The following is a 16,925-nucleotide window of genomic DNA, read 5'->3' as shown; positions in this document are numbered from 1 at the left end:
TTCCCAGCAGTCTCCGAACGCCGGTTCGTAACTCGAAAAAAGTTCGTAAGAAGAGGCAAAATTTTTCTGAACCCCGGGTTCGTATCACGAGTTGTTCGTAAGACGAGGGGTTCGTATCTTGAGGTACCACTGTATACTGTTTACATTAAAAAGACGTAAGAAAAATAAGTTCAGCAGGTTAAGAGATGAGGTAATTGTTTGAAAGTGGCCATAAAGAAAAAGTTTGGTACAACAATTATTGTGAAAGTCCCCTGTGGCTACAAAGGGTAAGAACTGTTCTCCTTAGGAAATGTTCTGTCTCTTTGTTTCCCATTCAGCCAATGGCTGAGACTATTAGTAGCTTCCTTGCTTTACAAAGAGTTTTGTGTCTCTGGGTATTGATGGTACTTTACCAAATTTCCCAGCACACACACACACACACACACATACACAAACAAACACACACACCACAGAGACACACAAACTTCCTTCTGCAAACATAGGAAGATTAGAGACACTCATAGATGGTGTTTCCAAGGGCCACCTGCCACTTGATTCTCTCCAGATGCTGAGGGTCTTTTGATGGTGGATGCATTAATGGATTGAGAAGAGTGTTTTGAGAGTGGATGGTAGAGGAACTGATCCATAAGGAAACAGATCTTTTACTGAATGGCACCAAATGTCCTGTAGAATCAATCAAGATGATAAAAGCTACCTAAAATATTTTTTCAGTTAAATGCTTTTTGTTCTGTACATTTTCTCATCTCAGTCCTGGAATCCTACTAAACATAGACCTTAATGCATAATTTTGCTTTAGGGATTTCTAAAGACAAGGGCAGATCTTGCAGTCCCTCCAAGGCCTATTCTGTACTATTTTTTTCCCCCAGGAGGATCTTGTGCCCTTTGAGGATGTGGCTGTTTATTTCTCTGAGGACGAGTGGTCTCAGCTGGATCCTGACCAAAAAGCTCTGCATTGGGAAGTGATGCTGGAGAATTACACAAACACGGCTTCTTTAGGTAACATTTTCTATTCTCCAGGCAGGGTTCAGGAATACATGATGTGGTTAGATGCCATTGGCTGTCTCTTACTTAAATATCTCCAAATAAAGGTCATCTCTTGAGAGGGGAAATAAAAATATATGCTGTTCTGGTGCTTTTAGTATGGAAATAGATCAATGGGTTTCCGCTTAGTGGATAAACTTCAGAGGATAATCAGAACTGCAGAAAAAACAATTTCTGCCAACCTGCCTTCCATTGAGAACCTGTATACTGCACGAGTCAAAAAGAGGGCGGGGAAAATATTTACTGACCCCTCAGATCCTGGATATAAATTGTTTCAACTCCTACCCTCAAAATGTAGCTACACAGCACTTCCCACCAAGACAACTAGATACAAGAACAGTTTTTCCCAATTGCCATCACTCTACTAAACAAATAATTCCCTCAGGACTGTGAAACTATTTACTAAGTGTGCATTACTATTACTACTAGTTTTTTCACATAATTCCTATCACCCATCTCCTCCCTTTTATGACTGGTTGACTGTAACTTGTTGCTTGTATCCTTAAGATTTTTATTAATATTGTTTCCTGATTGCTTATTTCACCCCTGTGATAATCATTAAGTGTTGTACCTCATGATTCTTGACAATTGTATATTTTCTTTTATGTAAACTGAGAGCATATTCCCTAAAGACAAATTCCTTGTGTGTCCAATCATACTTGACCAATAAAGAATTATGTTCTGTTCTATTCTGTTCTGTTCTATTCTTAGAGGCATCCTGTGCCATTTGTCAACTGTTGCATTTTTCTATTTCAATTTAAACTTGCCAGTGATAAAGTAAATCCTTGGTTTCAGGTAATGCTAAACTCTGTTACAGAGGTTTCATATTTTTTGGCCCAGGTGTTTCCGTATCAGTACTTTGAAGGATTGCAATTCAATTATTTTTTTGTTTTTTACATAATGGACTTTGCTTCCATTTCATTTTGGGGTTTCATTCAAATTGGGGGTTTTAAAATTAACTTAAATATTAGATTTGTTTACATTGTGTTATTATTTCTGTTAGCCGCCCCAAGTCTGCGGAGAGGGGCGGCATACAAATCTGATAAATAAATAAATCTGATAAATAAATTTCTATCCTGAGTCTTGGAATTCGGGCAATCTGGTGCCATTTTTCAATTGCAAACATGCTGCTTAGGGTTAATACAAGAACTCCTAAGTTTTCTGTCTCTTCCACCATGTGACCTTTAGCAGGAAAAAATTAAAACACAAATGGAAGGTAGGTTTGTATAGCAAGAAAGAAATGAGTTCCAAAGTTATTCTATTCCAAAATTGGCCCATTTCCAATAAATCTTAGGTTTTCTACAAACGCTTTCTTGGATGCTTCTCCTGGTTCTTAAGTTAAAGTTTTGTTTTAGATGTTTGAAACCTTTGACATCTCATGAATAGAGATACAGTATTATAATTTATATATCATGCCATTATAAGTATACAAGCATGCAATATATTGGAGTTTGGCACAATATACAAAGGGAAATTCATACGACTTCTGGAAGATTGACCTTTTTTCTTAACCTTGCTAAGATTTTTATTTCTTTTTTCCTTTGTAGGTAATAATGGGCAGAAGAATAAAGAGACGATTGAACTATTCCAAAAATTCAGACTTGGGAACAAAACAGAGAAGCCTGCAAATCAAACGGAACAACAAAGGCAGGAGAGAAACCCATCAAATACTTGGAATAAGGAAAGGACATCTTCAATTGATGCTCAGTTGCAAGGCATTTCTGGCCAATTAAGAAAAATAGAGAAAAAACATATTGGGAAAGGGGCAGAACAATTCAAAGACATATTAGATGTAAATGAATATTATCCAACTGAACCCAAATCCAAAGACTATATATGCAAAGACAGTGGGAAAAATTACAATGGGACTTTCACTCTTTTTAGAGAAAGAGTTGCATCTGATAAAAGAATGCACGTAGAAGAGAAGACAGGTAAAAACATTGAATGTGAGAAGGACCAATGTGGTAATCTTACTTCCCATAACAGAAGACATATAGGGGAGAAGCCATTTGAATGCATGGAGTGTGGAAAGAACTTCAGAACAAGCAGTAAATTTAAAATCCATCAAAGGATCCACACAGGGGAGAAGCCATATAAATGCATGGAGTGTGGAAAGCTGTTCAACCAACATAGTAATCTTACTTCCCATCAAAGGATCCACACAGGGGAGAAGCCATATAAATGCATGCAGTGTGGAAAGGGCTTCAGGAAATACGATGGTCTTGCATGCCATGAAAGGATCCACACAGGGGAGAAGCCATATAAATGCATGGAGTGTGGAAAGAGCTTCAGAAAAAGTTATTGTCTTACACGCCATCTAAGGATCCACACAGGGGAGAAGCCATATAAATGCATGGAGTGTGAAAAAAGTTTCAGAACAAACTCTGAACTTACATGCCATGAAAGGATTCACACAGGGGTGAAGCCATATAAGTGCATGGTGTGTGGAAAAAGCTTCAGAACAAACTCTGAAATTATACGCCATAAAATGATCCACACAGGGGAGAAGCCATATAAATGCATGGAGTGTGGAAAGGACTTCATTACAAACAGTAAACTTACTTCACACCAAAGGACCCACATTGGGGAGAACCCATATAAGTTCATGGGAGTATGGAAAGGGCTTTAGTTCCAACAGTGATCTTACTTCTCATAGAAGGATCCACACACGGGAGTGTTGTGGTTGGCTCACAGCCAGCTCCTCTGGTAACAGATTTTGACCCCAATGAGCCAGGTCCTTCGGAATATCGGAGACCTGTGTGGCTCTTGGATGGTTCGGACAGGGAGGTGGAAGGAGAGATGGAAGCTGAAGGTGTTCGAGAGGTAGAGATGTAGGCCCTTGCAGTGTCTGTGGAACCCCCAGTTAGAGTCTCATTTGGGTCAGATGAGGAGAGGATGATTAATGACCCCGTTCTCAATGTCCGGGTGCGCAGGATTTTGGGACCATAGGGATAGCTGCGCAGACGCATTAGAAAACCTTAAACGCAGCTGGGAGTAATTAGGAAATCCTGCAGCTGGCTTAAATGGGGAGGTTTTGTGGGGGAGCTTTTTGCAGCAGATATTGTTTGTGGTTTAATAGAGACAATGAAACAGATCCAGAGTTCCATCTCTAAACCAACATCATGCATCCTTGGAAAACAATCCAGTTTTTGGTCACTTGTGTTTTGAAAGACTGTAACTATTGAACAATAGAGTGTGTATCTTTGCTGCAGCCCAGTTTAGAGGCATTCTTTACAAACCTTGTGCGTTTTGGGACATTGTTTATCTGCTTGGTAGATAACCCCAACTTTTTGGTCATAAAAAGACATTCTTCTGTTGTCATTGCAGCTCTCGGGCAATTTACAAAGCAATATATTTTGTGTTTCGGAAACCTCCAGTCTGTTTGTGTGTTTTTATGTTTCCCTGCTGCTCAACCAGTATCAGGCAGAACAGGGAGTAGCCATATAACGGCAGAAAGTATGGCAAGACTTTTACTTACAGGAATCAACTGGCTGGTAATAAAAGGATCTACACAGAGAGAAATCCGTACAAATCCTTGGAGTGCAGAAAGGATTTCAGACAAACTAGTAGTCTTTCTTCCCATAGGAACATCCATAAAAGGATGAATTCATGTAAGTGCATGGACTATGGAGAGAGAGCGACAGGAGCAGGAATGATGTAATTCCCCGTACAGAGATACATTTGGTTAAGAATCTATGTTAATTCTAGATTTAATTTGTTAAATCCATGGATTTTCTTTTCAATAGTTTCCTGCCACTCAGTTGTTTCTTCCCACTTCATTACACACAAAGTGTTTAAAATGTCCTTCTTCTGACATTTTTTTTAATAAGCAGTGTAAGCCTTCCAAATAACATCTGAGACATAAATCAGAGTCCAGACCTTGGCCTTCTTCCAAGTTCCAATTTATTGTCAGAGTCATTTCGGTTACATATTATAGTTAAACCAATACTAACTTTTCCTATAGTTCCCCACCCAGCTTAAGGTTCATTCCTCATCCCCATACCCACAAGTTCATCACATGGATGAGTCTGATTGTCTGCACATCCACAGACCTCCTCCATACTTCAGTTGTTGCTGAACAAAGGATGACCTTGAATCTTCAAGAGATAATTTGTTATGGCTAGTATATTTCCCCCTCATGCAACCACACCTCCTCATTCCCATTGTACTATAATTGTGGCATAGATTTACACAGTTGGAATGGATATTGCAGGTCATCTAGTCCAATCACCCCTTCCCCCGCTCACAGGAGACCCTATATCAGTGATGGCGAACCTATGGCACAAGTGTTACAAGTGGCACGCAGAGCCATATCTGCTGGAACGCGAGCCGTTGCCCTAGCTCAGCTCCAACGTCCCTGTGAGAGTCTGCCAGCTGAGTTTTGGCTCGCAGAGGCTCTGGGAGGGTGATTTTGGTTTCCAGAGAGCCCCCAGGGGAATGGGAGGCCTTTGGAGCCTGGGGAGAGGAAACACGAGCCTACTGGGCCCACCAGAATTTGGGAAACTGGCTGTTGCCGGCCTCCAGAGGGCCTCCAGGGGGGGTAGGGGAAGCCGTTTTTGCCCAGGTATTGAATTATGGGTGTGGGAACTCTTTTAGCACCTGAGGAAAAGTTCACCATCACTGCCCTATGACATCTTTGACAAATGACAGGCCAATTTCTTCTTGAAGTATCAAGTGGTGAAGCTCCCACAACTTCCGAAGGCAACCTCTTCCACTGGTTGATTATTGTCACTGTCAGAAAGTTCCTCTTTAGTTTCTAGGTTGAATCTCTCCTTGATCAGTTTCCATCCATTATCCCTTCTCTGGCCTTCAGTTGTTTGGGAAAATAGCTTGACCCCCTCCTGTCTGTGGCTGCCCCACAGATATTGGAACACTGCTACCATGTCTCCCGTCATCCTTCTCTTCATGTTCAGTTCCTGTAATCATTCTTGATATGTTTTAGTCTCCAGTCTCCTAATCATTCTGGTTCTTCTCCGCTGCACTTTTTCTAGAGTCTCAACATCTTTCCCTATAGTGAGGTGCCCAAAACTAGATGCAGTATTCCAGGGATGGCGAACCTTTTTTTCCTTGGGTGCTAAAAGCATGCACATGCGCTATTGCACATGCATGATTGTCCACACCCATATTTCAATGCCTGGGTAGGGGGAAAACAGCTTCCTCCGGTGCCCAGAGGTCCTCTGGCACCAGAAATGGTGGTGGACCTAGTAGGCTCATGTTTCACCCTCCCCAGGCTCCAGAAGCTTGTGAGTTCTGCCACCTGCTTACTGGATCTGTGTCCCTCCTGGCTGGTTTCGGGCAGCAGGAAGGTGACACAGAGCTGGGTCCAGGAGATTGTCAACACCTCCTTGGGGAGGGGGTCCTTTCCGGCTCCTTATAAGGAGGCACTTGTGCGCCCCCTCCTCAAGAAGCCTTCGCTGGACCCAGCCATGCTTAATAACTACCATCCAGTCTCCAACCTTCCCTTTATGGGGAAGGTTGTCGAGAAGGTGGTGGCGCTCCAACTCCAGTGGTCCTTGGAAGAAGCCGATTATCTAGGTCCCCAGCAGTCTGGATTCAGGCCCGGCTACAACACGGAAACTGCTTTGGTAACAAAGATGGATGATCTCTGGCGGGCCCGGGACAGGGGCTTGTCCTCTGTCCTGGTGCTTCTTGACCTCTCAGCGGCTTTCGATACCATCGACCATGGTATCCTTCTGCGCCGGCTGGAGGGGTTGGGAGTGGGAGGCACTGTTCTCCAGTGGTTCTCCTCCTACCTATCCGGTCGGTCACAGTCGGTGTTAGTGGGGGGTCAGAGGTCGACCTCGTGGTTACTCCCTTGTGGGGTGCCTCAGGGGTCGGTCCTCTCCCCCCTGCTGTTCAATATCTACATGAAACCGCTGGGTGAGATCATCCAGGGGCATGGGGTGAAGTATCATCAGTATGCGGATGATACCGAGTTATACATCTCCATCCCATGTCCAGTCAACGAAGCAGTGGAAGTGATGTGCCGGTGCATGGAGGCTGCTGGGGTCTGGATGGGTGTCAACAGACTCAAACTCAACCCGGATAAGACAGAGTAGCTGTGGGTTCTGCTCCCAAGGACAATTCCATCTGTCTGTCCATAACTCTGTGGGGGGCATTATTGACCCCCTCAGAGAGGGTCCACAACTTGGGCATCCTCCTTGATCCACAGCTCACATTAGAGAAACATATTTCAGCTGTGGCGAGGGGGGCGTTTGCCCAGGTTCGCCTGGTGCACCAGTTGTGGCCCTATCTGGAATGGGACTCATTGCTCAAAGTCACTCATGCACTCATCACCTCGAGGTTCAACTACTGTAATGCTCTCTACATGGGGCTACCTTTGAAAAGTGTTCGGAAACTTCAGATCGTGCAGAATGCAGCTGCGAGAGCAATCATAAGCTTCCCAAAGTATGCCCATGTTACACCAACACTCCGCAGTCTGCATTGGTTGCCGATCAATTTCCGGTCACAATTCAAAGTGTTGGTTATGACCTATAAAGCCCTTCATGGCATCGGACCAGAATATCTCCGGGATCGCCTTCTGCCACACGAATCCCAGCGACCGGTTAGGTCCCACAGAGGTGGCCTTCTCCGGGTCCCATCGACTAAGCAATGTCGTTTGGCGGGACCCAGGAGAAGAGCCTTCTCTGTGGCAGCCCTGGCCCTCTGGAACCAGCTCCCCCCAGATATCAGAGTTGCCCCCACCCTCCTCGCCTTTCGCAAGCTCCTTAAAACCCACCTCTGTCATCAGGCATGGGGGAATTGAAATTTCCCTTCCCCCTAGGCCTATAGAATTTATACATGGTATGCTTGTATGTATGAGTGGTTCTTTAAATTGGGTTTTTTAAGATTATTTTTAATATTAGATTTTTTACATTGTCTTTTTATACTGTTGTTAGCCGCCCCGAGTCTTCGGAGAGGGGCGGCATGCAAATCAAATAAATGAATGAATGAATGAATGAGCTGTCTGACTGCCAGGGATTCCCCTGCCTTGTGACCGTCACCACTGGGATTTCCCATTTGCTTGCATGGGAATTCCCCGCCGGAATTCCCCGCCTCCTTTTGCTTGCACCTGAGGCGGGGAACGCCGGAGCTGCCCCATTTCCCTGCCACTTTCCCCTATAGCCCTCCACTTTCTCTGCTCCCCACAGCCACCCCATCCTACTGCCAAAATCCCCCCTAGTCTGCTGCTTCCTTCACCCCATCTTGCTGCTAAAATCGCCATTCCAAAAGCTTGGTATCTTGCCCCAAATCTCTCCAAAAATCGCTCTCCCAAAAGCTTCATTTCTTGCCCCAAATCTCTCCAAATATCGCTCCTCCAAAAGCATCGTATCTTGCCCCAAACCTCCCCAAATATTGCTCCTCCAAAAGCTTCATATTTTGCCCCAAACCTCTCCAAGTATCGCTCCCCCAAAAGCTTTGTTTCTTGCCCCAAACCTCTCCAAATATCGCTCCCCCAAAAGCTTTGTATCTTGCCCCAAACCTCTCCAAAAATCGCTCTCCCAAAAGCTTTGTTTCTTGCCCCAAATCTCTCCAAAATTCGCTCTCCCAAAAGCTTTGTTTCTTGCCCCAAACCTCTCCAAAAATCGCTCTCCCAAAAGCTTTGTACCTTGACTCAAATCTCTCCAAAAATCGCTACGAAGCTTTTGGGGGAGCGATTTGGGAGAGATTTGGGGCAGCGTTAGCCTTCGTTAGGACCTCCATTCCTCACTTCTCCTCGCTGTCTGTCTCCACTCCGTTAGCCTTCACTTTGTCTGCTTGCCGCTTTTTTTTAAACCTTAAAGTGGGTTTGCACATCTTACAAACTTTTCACCTTACGAACCTCGTTTCAGAACCAGTTAAGTTCGTAAGACAAGGTATTACTGTACTGTATAATGCTCTTACTAATCTGGGGCTAGATCAATTAGTACCTAACACTAGACTCAACAACTGCCTCGATTTCATCTTCTGTAATAGTTTAAAATTAATTTACTGACTAAAAACAATAGAACCCTTTCCAACAGTGACTACAGCATGATTGACTTTTGTCTCAATATATGACCTTACAAAAGTCACCATAATGATGGGATACTCAATTGCAACTTTAAAAAATCCACCTATGATCTGATAGACAATGACCTCTGATCTCTTGATTGGCAAAACTCTATTTTCTGGCTGTAACACTGACGATGGCCATTACAACATTTTCTTGCTTGAAGTCAAAAAGAATTATTAAACTATACAAACTATTAATAATCACCAACACCAGGAAAAACAAATTACCCATATCAATAAGGAAGCTACAATCCTCAAAAAAATCTCTCTAGGGAAAAAACAAAACTGGCTACGTAGCTAACTTTAAAAATCTTAGACTGTCTACTGTTGACCTCACCCCATTCCATAGAGGTCTGTAAGAGGGGTGCATAAGGGCAGCAGAGTGCCTACCGCCCCCGTCCTAATGTTTTCTTTTATTCCAATTCATTACATGTATTGAAATCATATTTATACTCATTTATCTAATCAAATACAGTGGTACCTCTACTTAAGAACTTAGTTTTTCCGTGACCAGGTTCTTAAGTAGAAAAGCTTGTAAGTAGAAGCAATTTTTCCCATAGGAGTCAATGTAAAAGCCAATAATTAGCGCAAACCCATGAGGAAAGAAATAAAACTTTGGAATTTTGGTGGGAGGAGGAAGAAGAGGAGGAGGAGGACAGTCGCTGTCGAAGAAAGAAGGTGAGGTGAGGGGTATAAAAAAAATCCAAAATTTTAAGGCTTTAAAAAAAAAGAGGGACTGTGAGTCAGCGAGGAGGAGCACACGCCTCCCATACACCCGGCGTAAGGCTGCCTCCCATAATTGCGCCAGAGAGAGAAACCCAGGAGGAATGTTAGGAAACTGGCCAGGCCTTCATGCCGCTCTCAAATTTCCTGGGAAATTTTTCCGGGCTTGGGTTCTTAAGTAGAAAATGATTCTTAAGAAAAGGCAAAAAAATGTTGAATACCTGGTTCTTATCTAGAAAAGTTCTTAGAGGCGTTCTTAAGTAGAAATACTACTGTACATGCTTGACTGAAGATATAAAAGATATAGATTGACTGATTGATTATTTGGATTTATATGCTGCCCCGCCCTGAAGACTCGGGGCGGCTTACAACATAATATATATGCCCTCATCCAGATTCAGTCTTTTGTGTCCTGAGAGTGGGAGAGCCCAGATCCCATGTGCCCCTGCCCGCCTTTCTATGCTCGTAACAGGACTAGCCATTGCCTTAGTTGGGATCTAGCGTAGTTGGTGTTTGTTCCTGTTTCAGTTCTCTGGTACTAATAAAGCAATAAAGAACTTAAACAGTCTCATGTGTCCTGACTTAATAGGAGCCATATTAGGAATTATCCAAAGAGCTTTCATTCTACTTTCACCCAGCAAAGAGCCAGACAAACCTGAACTCAAAAACACAGCATGGCACCATGGGACTCTGATAGCCAATCAGTGCTTTTCTTGCACAGAAGCTGTAGGGCGTCAAGGAGGGGCCCAAGAGAACATAAAACAAGGAACGTCTCAGCATTTCTTCCCCCCCACACACCTAACATCTGGAAACACGTGATCCACCTTCCCTGGACAGGAGCTCATGCCATGTGCTCCTGTTAACCATTAAACCTCCTTTCCAAGCAACCTCCATGAATCTAGTTTCTTTTTCCCCACTGGAACTGAACCCAGAAGAAAAACATTAAGGAGAGAAGCAACTTAAAACTAAGGAGAAAATTCCTGGCAGTTAGAACAATTAATCAGTGGAACAGCTTGCCTCCAGAAGTTGTGAATGCTCCAACACTGGAAGTTTTTAAGAAGATATTGGATAACAATTTGTCTGAAGTATTGTAACAGAAAGTTGCCAAATGTTTGGCGTTTCAAGAGGTAATGTCTCAAAAGTAATGACTGCTTTTGAAAGAGAAGGGAAAACGTCCTCAGCCAAGTACAGGTCTGGTCGAAAGTCGAAGTTGTCTGAGAGAGACTGTCGGACTGTAAAGCAAATTGTTACAGCGGATCGCAAGACCACAGCTCCTAAAATCACTGCAGAGCTCAATAGACATGTACAGAACCCAGTTTCCACAAAAACTGTTTGAAGGGAGCTTCACAAATCTGGATTCCATGGAAGAGCTGCAATCAGAAAACCTCTGCTCTCAAAGACAAAAGTTTCAAAGCATTTAGAGTGATGTAGAAACCACCAGAAATGGTCCCTCGAGCAGTGACAAAATGTGATTTTCTCTGACGAACCATCGTTTATCCTTTATCTGACCTCCGGCCATGTTTACGTTTGGAGACAGCCAAAAGAATCATTTTATCCAGACTGCCTTCTCCCAACCATCAAACATGGCGGGTGTTCAGCATCTTGGGTGCTATTTCTTGGAAATCCGGCAGGCTAATGATTTCCCTTCATGGAAGAATTAACAGCCATCACTAGTTAGGAATTTTGGTTAACCAAATTAATCCTATGGTTCAAGAACTGTTTCCAGAGGAGGATGCCATCTTTCAAGATGACAATGCACCAATCCATAGAGCAAGAAGTGTTAAAGAATGGCACGAGGAACATTCTAATGAGGTTCAGCATCTCATCTGGCCACCACAATCACCAGACCTCAACATTATTGAGTATTTATGGTCGATTTTAGAGATTCAAGTAAGAAAAAGGTTTCCACCACCATCATCTTAAAAAGAACTGGAGGGTGCTTTAACTGAAGAATGGGCTAAATTCCTTTGGAAACAATTCACAATTTGTATGAACCAATACCTTGGAGAATTGAGACTGTATTTGCCACAAAAGGAGGACAAACACCATATTAAAAGATATTTTGATGATTTTTCAAGGTGTTTCCATTTATTTGTCCATCCCCTGTAGAATGTGTATTAGAAGATAACTCCTGTTTTAGTCTTATGTAATACAGTACATGCTTGACTAAATAAATAAAATAAAATCCATGTTTTTCACCATTAAACCACTGGAGGGCGAGAGGTGGATTCCAGAGGAGGGTGAGAAGGAAGTGACATGTTTAGTCTTGCCTCTCTAGGACACTGCAATCTCTCTCTTTAACCCTTTGAGTTTTACAGGAAGTAAAACTGGAGGAAGGTCTTTAAGAGAAGAGACCCAGTTGTGGTCCTGGGTGACTGGTGGATGTTTTCCCATTCAGAGGGAGGCAGAAGATTCTCACGCTGAAGAGGTAAGAGATATAAGCCCTCATCCAGGTTCAGTCTTCTGTGTCCCGAGAGTGGGAAAGCCCCGATACCATGTGCTCCTGCCCCCACTTCCTATGCTCGTAACAGGCAGGGTGTGGTGGGGGAAGCAGACTGTCAGACAAACTGTTTTGCCTCCAGTTGTGTTGTTCCCAGAAAGTAATCCAGATCCCCAGGAAGGAGGAGGATATTCCAGGAGAGGCAATTACGCCCCATTTCCTGGGGAAACCTCGCTAGGGGCAGAAGGTGAACCTGCATAGCAAATGACAAGCAGGAAAGGAGGAAAGTTTTACAAGGAAGGAGATGCAGAAGATTGTCCCTGCATTCTTACTATGTGCTGGATGATAATAAAATAGGGCCTGGGTCCCCTACATTCAATTTGTCTTTGGAGGGTAGAGGAACCAGGAAATAATCTCAAACCTTTGTGTTTCACATGAACTCACCACCTGCAGTTTGGGCTTAAGGCAACCTTTTTGTGAACTTGCCAGCCTATAATATTATAATTTGATTCTTTAAAAGCAAGCCCAGAAAAAAGGGAAATGGAACGTCCTAAGCAAGATTCACTTCATTGGATTTCATTTTATGTACATTTTCATGGTTTGTTAATGTGTTCAGGGATTGGCATGTCGGGTAAACCCTGCTTGCAGGTATAAAGCTATAGAATAACAGAGTTGGAAGGGACCTTAAAGTCCAAGCCCCTGCTTAGGCAGGAAAGCCTATACCACTTCAGACAAATAGTTGACCAATCTCTTCTTAGAAACAGAGTATTCTGTGGAGGCAACCTGTTCCACTGATTAATTGTTCTAACTGTCAGGAAAGGTCTCCTTAGTTCTAAGTTGCTTCTCTGCTTGATTACTTTATACCCATTGCTTCTTGTCCCGCCCTCAGGTGCTTTGGGGAATAGCTTGACTCCCTCTTTTTTGTAGCAACCCCTGAAATATTGGAACACTGGTATCCTGTATCCCCTTAGTCCTTCCTTCATCAAGCTTGACATACCCAGTTCCCAAATTTTGATGAGGGTCAATCCCATAGTCTGCAACACACACCCAACTACACATAGAAACTAACTGCTCAGTGCCACTGTAATCCTCCACTATCTGAGAAATATACTTCCTTCCAGGAGTAGGAATATTGTTGAATGGTTAAATGCATCACTTCCTAATTCTTTATTTGGTTTTCGGTCTCAGATACGTAAACTGGAAGCATTTCATAGAGACAAAGTTCTGTTCAATAAAGTGGGCTGAATGGTTTATTCTGATGCTAGATGAAAGCTCCAGTGAGTGAAGAAAGCATTTGAAGATCTTCAAGATTCATTCAACCTATTTGGAATTGTGTAATAGGAAAGAGAAAGAATGGCAAGCCATTTGGCATATGAGAAAACTGGAAAAAACCCTCCTGGTTCTAAGTCTGGGAGCCATGGGGAGATCTGGGGAAGATCTGAGCAGAAGATCTCGGAGGAGGAAACCATCGTTTCCCAAGTTCATGCCTGGAACTTCAGGAGCCTCCAATATCAAGAGGATGAGGGTCCCTGAGGACTTTGCAACCAACTCCATTTCTTTTGTAATCGATGGTTGAGACCAGAAAAGCACACAAAAGCGCAGATGCTGGACCTGGTAGTTCTGGAGCAGTTCCTGGGACTTCTGCCCCTGCAGATGAAGAGCTGGGTGCGGGAGTGTGGAGCACAGAACACCTCCCAAGCGGTGGCCCTGGTGGAAGGCTTCCTCCTGAGCCAGGCGGAGGAGGATAAGGAGGAGCAGGTTGAGTTGCAGGTGAGATAATTCCATCTCTGGAGCGTAGAAAGAGTTTAGTTATAATAAAAAATGTGTTTCAATTCTATTCTCTTTATTACTAGTTCTCTGGCATTCATAAGATTTCACTAATTCTTGAAGGACGTTGTTCTAGTATCCATTCCTAGAAGAAAGATTTGGAATAGCTTTTTCTTTCGTCTTTTCCAACCTAACTGATGTACATTGGATGCTTTCAAGTGGTGTTGAAAGAACACAACAAGAATCCATTTCATGGTTTGTGTGGTCCTTTCATTCTTCTTTTCCCTGGCTTATATTTCAAGTCCTTCACTGTGGAGACCAGGGATCCTGAGGGAAAGAAGCATCTGTCTGATACTCTTCCGGAACTGTTTTTCTTGAGGCCTACTCAGCATGGCAAAAATCAAGAAACATGCACAGGTAATACAAGACTTTTCCATTTCACATAGAGATCTCAGCCGGCTCATCTTCTCTATGTCTTTGATATTATAACACCCCTCCCCATGTTGTGTTAATTCTCTGTCCCTCACAGGGGAGAATAGAGTGAGGCTGACTCCTCCTTATGGTGAAGATGAAACAATGGTTGAACTTCTAACTCAAGTAAGAGAAGGAAAATTATTTATTAGATTTGTATTCTCCCTTTTCTTCAAAAAGTCAAGCTAGTGTTCATTGTACTGTCTCCTTCCATTTTTCCCTCCTGTTTGGGATACGTAACTTTCATGACCCCAAGCAACAAAACTTCTAAATAGGTTGTTTATTAGGATTGTTTTTTTTAAAAACCAATACTTTTGAAACATATTCTTTATGCTAATTACATTCCACACATTTATTTTTCTTATAAAATACTTCACAATGCCCATTTTTTGTCATTCTTTGACTCGATTTGTACAAAGATGCTAAAAAAAAAAAGACATAACATTTATTCTGGGACATTACCATTTTAAAATGATTTGTTGCAAAGTTCATATTGTATTTTGCTAATATAATGTTTACATTAAAAAGATGTAAGAAAAATAAGTTCATCAGGTTAAAACATAAGGTAAAATTGATTGAAAGTGGCCATACAGAAAAAGCTTGGTACAAGATTTATTGTGAAAGTCCCCTGTGGATACAAAGGTTAAGAAATGTTCTCCTTAGGAAATGTTCTCTTTCCTTATTTTTCCATTCAGCCAGTGGCTCAGATTATTAGCAGCTTCCTTGCTATATGAAGAGTTTTGTGTCTCCCGGTATTGATGGCACTTTACTAAATCTGCCAATACACACACACACAAACACACACACATATGTACACGCAAAGAAAATCCCCCACAGAGGCAAAGATAGGTAATAACCAACACTTTGAATTGTGAATGGAAACTAATTGGTAGCCAGTGCAGCACGTGGAGTGTAGGTGTTATATGGGTGAACCTAGGTACATCCATAAAAGCTCAAGCGGCTGCATTCTGGACTATCTGCAATCTCTGAACAATCATTGAGGGTATCCCTATGTAGAGCACATTGCAATAAACAAGTCGGGAGATGATGAGGGCCTGAGTGACTGTGCGAAAGGCCTCCTGGTCCATGTAGGGCTGTAACTAGTACACCAGGCGAACCGGGGCAAAAGTCCCCTGGCCACAGCCGAGAGATGGTGTTCAAGATTCAGCTGTGGATCCAAGAGGACACCCAAGTTACAGACACTATCTGAGGGGGTCAAACTCTACCCCACTCAAACAATGGACAAACAGACCTTGACCCTGATGGCTCCCATTCAGACCCTAACAGCTTCCAGGCACCGGGGACATCACATCACCCGAAATGTTATCCTTATGAAATGTTTTGTTTCTTTGACTCCTGTTCAGCCAATGGCTCAGACAATTAACAGCTTCCTTGCTATATGAAGAGTTTTGAATTTCTGGGTATTGATGGCACACACACACACACACAAACAGAAAACACAGAGACACAAAAACTTCCTTCTGTATACATAGGAAGATTATAGTCACTGATAGATGATGTTTCCAAGGTCCACCTGCCAGTTGATTCTCTCCAGATTCTGATGGTTTTTTGATGGTGGATGCATTAATGGATTGAGAAGAGTGTTTTGAGAGCGAATAGTAGATGAATCGATCCAGAAGAAAATGGATCTTTTATTGAATGGCACCAAAAGTCCTGATAAAAACTGCCAAAAATATTTTTGCAGTCAAATGCTTTTTGTTCTTTCCATTTTCTCATCTCAGTCCTGGAATCCTACTAAGCATAGACCTTAGTGCATAATTTTGCTTTGGGAATTTCTAAAGAAAAAGGCAGATTTTGCCGTCCCTCCCAGGCCTATTCTGTACTTTTTTTCCCCGGCAGGGTCTTGTGCCCTTTGAGGATGTGGCTGTTTATTTCTCAGAGGAGGAGTGGTCTCAGCTGAATCCTCACCAAAAAGCTCTGCATTGGGAAGTGATGCTGGAAAATTACAGAAATGCAGCTTCTTTAGGTAAGGTTTTCTATTGTCCAGGAAGTGTTCAGGAAGACATGATGTCGTTAGATGCCATTGGCTGTTTCTTATTTAAATATCTCCAAATAGAGTTCATCTCTTGAGAGGGAAAAGGAGAAGATCTGCTGTTCTGCTGCTCCTAGTATGGAAGTAGATGAATTGCTTTCTTTTTAGATACATCCTGTGTCACTTGTCACCTGCTGAGTTTTTCTATTTCGATTTAAACTTGCCAGTGATAAAACAATTCCTTGGTTTCAGGTAATGCTAAACTCTATTACAGAGATTTCATATTATTTGGCCCAGGTGCTTCCATACTATGAAGGATTGCAATTCAATTAATTTTTTTGGCTTAATGGACTTTGCTTCCATTACATTTCTATCCTGAGTCTTGGAATTAGGGCAATCTGGTCCCAGTTTTCAATTGCAAACATGCTGCATAGGGTTAATACAAGAACTCTTAAG

The 16,925-nt window shown here is 42.6% G+C and overlaps 1 protein-coding gene across 2 annotated transcripts in view; it reads left to right on the top strand.

The window, feature by feature from the left end:
- The window catches only part of LOC139160338 (zinc finger protein 665-like), a 30,428-nt gene that overhangs the window by 9,519 nt on the left and 3,984 nt on the right, over positions 1-16,925 (top strand). Inside the window, exons 1-5 of one of the 2 annotated variants that reach the window (XM_070738104.1) lie at positions 12,106-12,226; positions 13,427-14,008; positions 14,308-14,422; positions 14,535-14,602; positions 16,337-16,463. In XM_070738104.1, the coding sequence (XP_070594205.1) occupies positions 13,841-14,008; positions 14,308-14,422; positions 14,535-14,602; positions 16,337-16,463 (478 nt within the window). In that variant the 5' untranslated portion in view covers positions 12,106-12,226; positions 13,427-13,840. Of the gene's footprint in view, positions 1-866; positions 997-2,588; positions 3,653-12,105; positions 12,227-13,426; positions 14,009-14,307; positions 14,423-14,534; positions 14,603-16,336; positions 16,464-16,925 lie in introns of those variants that run through there. The other variant, XM_070738105.1, reaches the window with a different exon arrangement.

Source organism: Erythrolamprus reginae, chromosome 2, assembly GCF_031021105.1.
Source record: "Erythrolamprus reginae isolate rEryReg1 chromosome 2, rEryReg1.hap1, whole genome shotgun sequence".
Lineage (NCBI taxonomy): Eukaryota > Metazoa > Chordata > Lepidosauria > Squamata > Dipsadidae > Erythrolamprus > Erythrolamprus reginae.
This window is presented reverse-complemented; position numbering and strand designations above follow the sequence as displayed.